We start from the raw sequence: 10,268 nt of genomic DNA, 5'->3' as shown, positions 1-10,268 counted from the left end.
AGTCACTTATAAAGCCATCCACAACTCTGCCCCCGGATATATCTCAGACCTTGTCTCAAAATATCACCCTAACCGTCCACTCCGCTCTTCCCTAGACCTCCTGCTTTCCAGCTCCCTAGTCAACTCCTCCCATACTCGCCTCCAGGACTTCTCTAGAGTCTCTCCCATCCTCTGGAACTCTTTACCCCAACCTGTCCGTCTATCGCCCATCCGGACTGTCTTCAGGCGTTCCCTGAAGACTCTTCTCTTCAGGGAAGCCTATCCCACCTCAACCTAACCACTGAACCATCACATTCTCAAACAATTCATCCCCACACAGCTACCTCCTCATGTATAATTTCCTCCTCCTCTTTCAGATTGTAAGCCCTCAGGGGCAGGGCCCTCCTTACCATCCTGTCTTGAATTGTATTGTAATTGTAATGTCTTCCTTACATTGTAAAGCGCTGCGCAAACTGTTGGCACTATATAAATACTATGTAATAATAATAATAATAATTATCTGGGGTGTGAGACGCATACATGTGGCCAGGAGCAAAGGTAGGTTTTCAAAAGGAGTGTACAAACTGTTATTAACTGTATGTATACGTCTAGCTCCTGCTAAAACTCGGCTCTGGAGGACAACATGGTGCCATTGAAAATGTAAAGCTAATATACATTGTAAATCTAGAAGCCTATGATTGATTGCACTAGAGTGGCCATTTTAAATGTTTGTGATCTACAGTGTAATAATAAAGCACCTATGTTATGCAGTTCCTTACAGGATGCACAAAACCATACACATTGGCTCATTACATACACTTGTACAAACAAGGGTCAGTTTTTTGGTCAGATGTTAATAATTATATAACATTTTGGGGTTTTGTGAGGTGGCTAGAACACTAGAATCAAAGCCATGCAAACACACAACCACCATACCATCTCTGTGGTCTCACTCTTTGAGAAAAATATCTATCGTATATAGCAGGAATGTCCCAATACCATATTTTCAAGACCAAGTACAAGTGCATTCCATCGGGTATTTGCTGATACCAATTACCAATACTTTTTCCTAAAGGCACATGTAATATTTTTTCACAATACAGACTATAATTATAAAGAGACTACACTAAATCATTAAAGAACTGTAACTCAACCCATGATTATACTTGTCCTGATACAAAAAATGTTTTATACCAAAACTGTATTTGACCATGCTAAGAAGCGCTTCTCATTGGTCAGCGCGGTCACCTGAGTGCACTGACCAAGGAGTGCTCACAATTTCCGAGTGAAATTCAAAATCCATAGCGCAGGGCTTCATTTTGCGGCAGTATGGTGTATAGGTCGTGCACCTGTGCCTTCGGAGGGGAAGGACCATTCACCAAAAGGTCAGTATAGCGGTAGGGAGGAAGAATTGGCCAGATTTAAGCAGGTAATTCCATTTGCCCAAATGACTTGGGGAAAGTGAACATACCCTTTAATGTGCATTGTGTGTGTTGGAGAGCGATGCTGCTCTATTTTTATTATTATTATTATTACATAGTATTTATATAGCACCAACAGTTTGCGCAGCGCTTTACAATATAAGGATTTTATCTTTTTTTGTAAACTTTTATCACTTCTGTTTTTTTTCACTTAACTTTATTGAGATCACACAGGGGATAACAAGCCCATATGTGATTTCATTCAGAGGTGACAGGCCCTTTTTATGAGCCTGCTGTTCAATACAGAAGATACAGCACAGCATTGTGACTGCTGACAGAGGAAGCGCTGTGTATACAGCGCTCCTGTGTCACTGATCACAGAGCAAAGCGGAGAATGGACATACTCCGCTCTGCTCCCCACTCACTCTCTATCCTGAACTACTTTGTCGTTGGGGTGCTGGATGAGCAGGCTGCTGTACAAGTGATCTGGGCGGATCACGTGTACAAGCAGCCTGAACCTATTTTAAAAATGTAAAGTGTCGGCATCTACACTATGTATCGGGGCATTATCACAAATACAATTACTCATGAAAATGTCCTGTATTGGTCCTGATACCGATACTAGTATTGGGACATCCCTAGTATATAGCAAGGGACCCTAAATGAGGGACCATGGTCTGGAACCAGACCACAATCGCTGAACTGCACTGGTTTATGGCAGGCTGACAGTGGATACACTTGTCTCCGAGGCTGGTGCATTCACTGCCACCCATAACTCTCTGCAGGCCCCGTCCCCTCTGCTTTAGTCATTGGTTCCTAGGTCCACTGGCATTCTAGCAACCAATGACATCAGACAGGGCCAACTTGCCAACTACAAGTGATCTGGGTGGCTGTGCAGCTACCAGATCACTTGTACGAACCTGCAATTGTGCCACCTCCCCGCACCTCCCTACTGATGTTATCAGGGTTCCCCACTCCTTAGTTGGCCCAGGACTACGGCAGAGGGTGTCAGGATGGAGAGGGAGAGTAGACTAAGGAAAGTCCATTCCTTGATTTGCTCTGTGCTGAATGAAACAGGGAGCAGTGTGCTCTCAGCACTCCCTGCTTCAGAGCTGTCCCAAGCCGGCTGAAGTGCCAGCTACACAGGCGACCGAGCACAATGCTGTGCACTCTAATCCCTTTCCAGTGCTATCCAAAGCAAGATAAAGCATTTTGACCAGAGTTTGGTTTAATTTCACATTCAATTTCCCTTTAATTCACCATCTCCTTCTGGTCCTAGACATTTCCAAACCCATAAAAGTTGACATTAGTGTTTTTGTTTTACAGGTTATGGGAGCTTTTGCTCAAAGACTGAGCCTTTCAGCTACTGGATTTTACAAGTAGGTAACACATGGAGATATTACCAATTTCCTCCTTCCGGAACATCAAACTCAAATTTAGCTAAAGGCCAAACTGAAGAAGCGGATTTGCTTTTACTAAAGACAAATGCAGTCCATGTTACAACTCTGCAATGCCCAGTGTATGTAGATGATGAAGAGCTGTTAATAAATCACAGGGTTTAAGAGTTTTTCTTCAAACATGTCAGAAAAGATGGGACCTGAAATTGATAAAAAACCTAAAATATATGATAACATCCAGCAGCTTGGAATTTCTGTATATCACCAAAACAAGAAGTGTAGGGAAATCTTCCAATAAAAACAAATGCCTAAAGGGGAAATTCCCCTCTTTGGGGTGATATTCTTCACGTCTGATTACATCTCCATTGTAGGAAGTGATGAAAAGTCTCACCAGCAGTACATACTGTAAAAAACAACCTTATAGGGGTTTTAAAGCAGAAATGCTTTAAAAGTGTCAGCGCTTATGAAAGCGATTCAGATACTTCAGGTGGAGGTGAAAAGAACAATTTTGGTCTGCTGTAGAATCACAAATTTTAAGAAAATACTCCAAAAGCTTTGATTTGTCAATGATGATTGCATGGTTACATCGCCATGAATGCAAAACATAAAATGTCTACATTGTTATATTCTGCAATGCCATAACCTTTGAAAGTGATTACTTGGACCTTAGAAGTTTTTTTTATGGAGGAAGGCTGTACCATATCCCTGATTCTTTAGTTGAGCTTGAATTTCACTGTAGGTGTTACTAATCTTGCCTATTACGTTCATAGTAATCACTGACTTTTTTTTCCCCCTATTCAGAGGATATGACACTGATATGGACTGGGAAAAAGGAGAGGGTCACATTGCTCCATATTACATCTACGGAGCAGCTTGTACTGAGATTGAACTGGACTGCCTAACTGGAGCCCACAAGGTAATAGGCAAATTATGTGCTTTTATTTGGGTGAGGCACACTTGGTACATGATTTTTTAATTTTTCTATAAGACTCACATGATGCACACTTGTATAAGTGCCCCATGTTTCTAAGTAGCTAATTTAATTTATTAATCTACATTTGTAACTAAAATTAGTTCCTTCTAGAATGTTTTTTCCTCGGAATGATGATCAAGTATATCTGTATATCTGTACAAAAGCTGGCTTGTTGAAAAATGTTTAGGATTTTACTCTTGGTCAAATGGGTATTTGGGCATTTTAGTATTTACAATTACAAATGTAAAAAAATGTTTTAAATAATATCTGCATGTAGGGAAAATCAGTCCTATGCAAGTATAGTATATTGGGTTTTTTTTTTATCTACTGTATAAAGCCAAGGTCTGCCAAGCATTCTAGTGCTAGGGGAGACATAATTTAGCTGGATAGAGAAGTTATAATAAGAACCCAACCCTGTTTAATCTTTTTCTATTAGATTAATGAAATATGTAAAACCACATTAAAAGAAGTATGGATAGGGACACACTAGCAAAACCGTTTTTGGAGTTGGTTCATATTCTGAAACGGTGAATAAATGCCAGTAATATTTAACATTTTTAATAGCAGTGCTCCCTCCCCTGTCACAGCAGCGCTGTTTGAATATGAGGGGACAATAAAAAAATATTATGTAGCACCCCCCTGACCCCCAAAGGCATGTGGTAAACCCCAGAGGCAGGTAGGGCTGACATTTTACTCTCAGGGGTGGATTGATAGCCAGGTTGTGGGATGTGAACAGCGAATTGGGTGCCAGTCACTTTAACCGCCTCCAGGCCGGCTGTTGTGATTAAACAGCCGGCCGGGAGCTTCCTGGATGTAAGAGGCCGTCAAAAGACGTCCTGCTGGCCCCATCCACTCGCGCACACGAGCGGGAAACTGCCCAAATTTAAAAACAGGCAGCCATGCCTGTGTACATACAAGCTATAGAGCCGGTGGATCGCTTGTGTAAGGTGCCGATCGGTGTACACACACCCCCTCCACAGCCTCCCCTCCACTGGTCCCAGGCTCCGGTGTGCCTGGTGCGAGTCCAGGACCAGCATGATGGCTCAGTGACAGGGGATTAGAGGGAGATCGGTACACGATTCCCCTCTCCGCTGTCAGAAGGCGGAAGTGATGTATATTATATCACTTCCGCATTCTTGTGTCACTCTCCAGCTTCAGAAGAGAGATCTGCTTCATCAGCTTCTTTGGGGGTCCCTATGTGACATTAGGGGTCTTGGAGACCCCTGATGTCTCCATAAAGAGGACCTGTCACATCTCTTTGCTATCACATAGAGGGTTTCTTACTCTCCTATGTGATAACAATAACGTTAAGTGAAAAAAATATAGGAAAGAAAGATTAAAGTTGGAAAAAAAAATGTAAGTCACACATTATAAAGAATTGTAAAAAAAATAAAAACATTTTTTTTGCCGATTGGTCCCCACCCATACATACACGCATGCAAACATGCGTCGGGTGCGCATACGCACGAAAACGGCAGTTATGCCCATTACGCTGCACATGTTACATATCGCCACGAACGTCGCAGTGAGAGCAATAATTATCGGGCCATTAATCACTAATAACACGAAACTGATGACCGTTGAAAGCTTTTAAAGAGTCGCCAATGGTCAATTTTGGGTATGGTAGTTTTCTGCGATCTCGCAGGTGAGCGCAATTTTAAGACTAGACATGTTTTGTCTATTTACCCAACGTGACCCTGTCTTTTATATTTTACCACAAAATTGAGTAATAATAATTGTTTCCTAACATAATGTAAAAAAAAAATTGTTTCAAAATTTTCTGCAACTTTTCCTTAATATAGTAAAAAATAGAAACCCCGGGGGTGATTAAATACCACCAAAAGAAAGCTCTATCTGTCACCAAAAAATGGTATAAAATTAATTTCAGTAGACCGAATCCACCCAAGTCTCGGACGCAGCTTGAGCACGAATTACTATAACTTGCAATAGATTTATATTCATTTTATTTCATAAGTGCAAAAACCACTGATTGTAAAACTTTTAAATTATATGTGGAAAAAAAAATCTTTTGAAACTAAAAAAAAATTAATTTCAGTACAGCGTTGCATGACGGAATAAATGTCAGTCAAATTACTGCAGCGCTAAATACTGAAAAATGGCCGGGACAGGAAGGGGGTTTAACACCTGGTCAGCAAGTTGTTAAGTACTTTTTAGATGCTTTGTTATAGAGTAGCCAAAACTGCAAGAGGAAATATAGGGCTACAGTCATCCATTGCAAAAAATATACCAGACACACCAATCCCCTTCCTGCTTCCACAGTGCAGGAATACTTTAGATGAGCAGAAGAAGACTCTGTGTAATAGACCTACAGCTGGAGAGAGGATGTGCTTGAGATATTCCTTGGGAGAGACATCAGACTTGTTCCTGAGGTCTATGTCATCCTGGCTTTCCTGGTACTTCCAGCAGTCAAAGGGTTCATTTGGTTCTCCTTCCCAGATAATTACAGACACCTCCTGGGTCCACATCTGGCCTCCTGCAGGCTTGAGGTCTAGTCAGCTTCTCCAAACTTCTAGATCCTACCCCCAGACTAAGCCCAGAGCCAGACTGCCCTGAGCACATGGCAATTCCTGAGTATTTATGCACTTTCCCAGCATGTACCACTGGCCATGAAAATCCTAATGATTGGCTGTTGAGTCATATGCACTCTTCATGTTCCCCTATTGGCTGCTCCACTCTATAGCAGGGTCACACCCCACTACAGGTAGGTGCAGACAATAGCAGAACACCTAGGAATGACCAAATGATCACAGGCTACAAATCAGCCAGATTGATCAGCCAGCAACACTAAATTTAAAGAGCCACTCCACTTGGGGTGCAGGGGGCTACATGTACATTTTTAAACTTGGTGTTAAACTGGGAGTTTTATCATGTGTGTCAAACCCGTTTCCCTCCTGAGTGTATACTGAGGAGTATACTGTGTATACTACACTAGAGAAAAATTCAAAAGTTAGGAGGCAGCTGTACTTTGTAAGGAGCACACGGAGCTCCTGGGATTTGTACATCTCTGTTTTAATGTACGATTTTGTTTTTATAAATATAAATAAAGTGATGCACAGATACCAGTTTTGCGAGTACGAGTACTGGTACTGGTACTTACAAGTACGAGTACTGATAAATTTTTGTTTAATGTCATATGACTGCATTGTTTTAGAAAAACTGACTAATGATTTCAGGACAGTGGTGGAGTGCCAGAGCCCGGTCCCAGCTGCAACCGCTGCAACCCTGGTAGTTCTCATGAAAGTACCGGCACTGGTACTCAAAGTATCTGTGCAACCCTAATTTGTATGTATGCAAACCACACATATCCCTCCTCACTTTCCCATTGTAAATGTTACTTATTTTGCAGAAATGGTACACACACACACACACACCCTTTCTCTATTTAAATATATCCCCAAAAATTAATCAATTGAGGAAAACTGACTGTGGTTACTAATGTAATTTTTTAATAATATTTTCTCTCAGAATCTTCGTACAGATATAGTTTTGGATGTAGGAGAAAGCATAAATCCAGGATTGGACATTGGGCAGGTTTGTGACCTTTTAATCAACAAAAACATATTTGTTTGGTTTGTCCTATAAAATGTATATACTAATGCAGGGGTGGCAAACACAAGGCCCGCGGGCCGAATCCGGCCCGCCGGACCTTGTAATGTGGCCCGCACAGCGCTGCCTGCTGTCAGGATGGCGGAGCGGTGAGGGGGAGAAAAGCCGCGCCCGCAGCTGTCAGGATGGCCGAGCAGGTAGGAGATCGGAGCCGCTGTCATCCTGTCAGTTTCAGGATGACAGCGGCTCAGTGCGTGGCAGAGCGGGGATCAGTAAGTATCAGTGATATTTACCGGTCCTCCGTGTGAGAAGGACAAACACCGGAGCTAAGTCCCCCCCATACATACACGCATGCAAACAGGCGTCGGGTGCGCATACGCGTGAAAACGACGATTTTGCCCATTACGCCGCACATGTTACATATCGCCGCGAACGTCGGAATGAGAGCAATAATTGTAGGGCTATCAATCACTGATAACACTAAACTGATGAGCGGTAAAAGCTTTTAAAGCATCACCTATGGTCAATTTTAGCGATTTTGCGGGTGCGCGCAATTTTAAAGCTTAACATGTTTGGTGTCTATTTACCCGACGTGACCCCGACTCTTATATTTTAGCAAAAATATGGGTGATAAATGGGTGTGGTTACTGGGGGTGTGGCCGCTATCACCAGCATCAACTGAATGCAGAGGCAACTATTTATGATAATAAAGAGTAGATGCATAGTCCTATACAACCGGCTCTTTGAGGGTAACCATACTGCTGATGCGGCCCCCGATGAATTTGAGTTTGCCACCCCTGTACTAATGTATTATAAATTTAGAACAGAAATAGGAGTCATTGTTCTATAAAGATACAGTGATGGATATAGACAGGGTGATATACAGGGGTCAAGGTAGATGGAGAAGAAAGTCAACGTCGATGAGCAACATAAATCTAGTTGATAACAATATAAGTAGATATTATGCCTTGTTATACCATGTGTACAATTAACTCCTTTTTACCATATATGTAAATTTAGATAATGTATACATTTTTAGTTCATGTTATGTGTATATACTTGCATCAATTGATTCTTTTTTTTCCCCTTTAGATTGAAGGTGGATTTATTCAGGGACTTGGCTTGTACACACTAGAGGAACTCTTTTATTCACCACAAGGTGACATGTATACACTTGGCCCTGACAAATATAAAATACCAACAGTGTGTGATGTCCCGACTGAGTTTAATGTCTCGCTCCTCGCATCGTCTAAAAATCCCTATACAATTTACTCCTCAAAGGTGAGCTTTCTTTTTTTTAAAAGCGTCACACTTTATTCAGAGAATTCATAGACAAAAATCCAGTGCTTTGCAACTGATTCTAATCACAATCTATATGTATAACTATTTAATCTGGAGAGGAAGATAGAGAGAGAGAAATGGAGGCACACACACATTCGTGCACGCTTTAAACTTTGAATTTCCATGTTGGTTGTGTGTTGCATTGTAATCCAACAAAACCTCACGAACCTCACTTAGGTACAGTATGCTTAGGTATGCATCTAATTGGCTGTGTAAATAAGTATTAAATATTTGATCCTAAAAAATATATGTAAACAAATGTTTTGCCATTTTTGTCATTTGACTTTATATAAAGCTGTTGGTGTGACTTCTGTTACAGGGAGTCGGGGAGCCATCTGTGTTTTTAGGATGCTCTGTCCTTTTTGCCATAAAGGATGCAGTGGATTCAGTTCGCTCAGAACGTGGCTTGCCTAAGACTTTTACTCTTAATAGCCCAGCAACTCCTGAGAAAATCAGAATGGCGTGTGAAGACCACTTGACTAAAATGGTGCGTTTCTACATGAACCAATTAAGTGTGCATTTTTTGTCTGTGTTGATTACAGAGTTTGTGATGTAGGTGTTTTTTATCATTTTGAAGTGTGTACAATTTCAAACTGATGTTTTAAAGCTCAATTGTTTGCTATCTTCTGTATACAAAATAAACATTTAGAACAGGCTGAATCCATGGCACTGTTATCGCAGAACATTAGGAGAGAAAGGGGGATGAGTCGCTGCTCTGCCCTATTTAGTTGTGCGTGTTGGAACTGCAGCTTCATGTAGTGATGACCACAAATTGGCAATCTGTTATTTTTTTATGACTATTGTTATGTGTCCAGTTTGCAGAAGATGAGGCAACTCATGAGTCCTGGTTATCTGGGTTAAAAAATTCCAGGATTCTCTGTAGCTCAGACAGATCAACCTGAAAAATATTCAGGTGAATTTTGGTCATTACTAATCACATGGGCTTTGACTACCCCATATTATTGCATAGGAGTCTGTCGTGAGAATTTAAAAGGCTGTCCCCCTGCATAGGCTTTCTATCCTGTCCAGTTGACATTCCCTCATGAAAATCATCATCCAGCTGGCATCTGCCATACCCTACAGATATGGCAACACCGTTCAATAGATCTATTTAGGACTGCCTCAACTGTTACTCATGTCTTTGGACTGCTTTATTGTACTTTTTAAATTTGTTCTAATGAAAGCAGTGAGTGGCGTGGAAAAATTGTACAAAAAGCTACATCATTTCCCAAAGTCACTGTGAGAGAATCATAAGATGAAGGCCACAGCTTGGGGAACTATAAAATAAATATACCATGTTCTGTCCTGAGGAAATATTACGTAGCCACTTTTTTTTTGCGATGCTTATAGAATTTATAAACTTTTCCAACTTGGAGAGTAATTTAATTTTCTGTTGTATTTCAGATCCCGAGAGACAAAGATGGCACCTTCACCCCCTGGTCATTCGACATTACAAAATGATTATGAAACACTGTAATAATGATCCACAAGAGCACTTAACTGCTTTGGCTATAGTACAGCTGCCATAAATTTTAGACCAAAATGCTTAGCTTATAACTGCCAAATGATTTCGGTGAATAATTTGCTAAC

At 41.1% G+C, this 10,268-nt stretch overlaps 1 protein-coding gene across 1 annotated transcript in view; it reads left to right on the top strand.

Annotated features, from left to right (window-relative positions):
- Nucleotides 1–10,268, top strand: part of LOC108799585 (aldehyde oxidase 1-like) — an 83,631-nt gene extending 73,363 nt beyond the window's left edge. The window contains exons 30-35 of the mRNA XM_018571466.1: nt 2,727–2,779; nt 3,599–3,713; nt 7,257–7,322; nt 8,430–8,618; nt 8,998–9,165; nt 10,083–10,268. Of these exons, the coding sequence (XP_018426968.1) occupies nt 2,727–2,779; nt 3,599–3,713; nt 7,257–7,322; nt 8,430–8,618; nt 8,998–9,165; nt 10,083–10,139 (648 nt within the window). The 3' untranslated portion in view covers nt 10,140–10,268. The remainder of the gene's footprint in view (nt 1–2,726; nt 2,780–3,598; nt 3,714–7,256; nt 7,323–8,429; nt 8,619–8,997; nt 9,166–10,082) is intronic.

The sequence above is a fragment of the Nanorana parkeri genome, unplaced genomic scaffold (assembly GCF_000935625.1).
Source record: "Nanorana parkeri isolate BGI_ZX_2015 unplaced genomic scaffold, ASM93562v1 scaffold1763, whole genome shotgun sequence".
Classification (NCBI taxonomy): Eukaryota; Metazoa; Chordata; class Amphibia; order Anura; family Dicroglossidae; genus Nanorana; species Nanorana parkeri.
The sequence above is the reverse complement of the archived record's forward strand: the minus strand, read 5'-3'. Positions and strand labels throughout refer to the sequence as shown.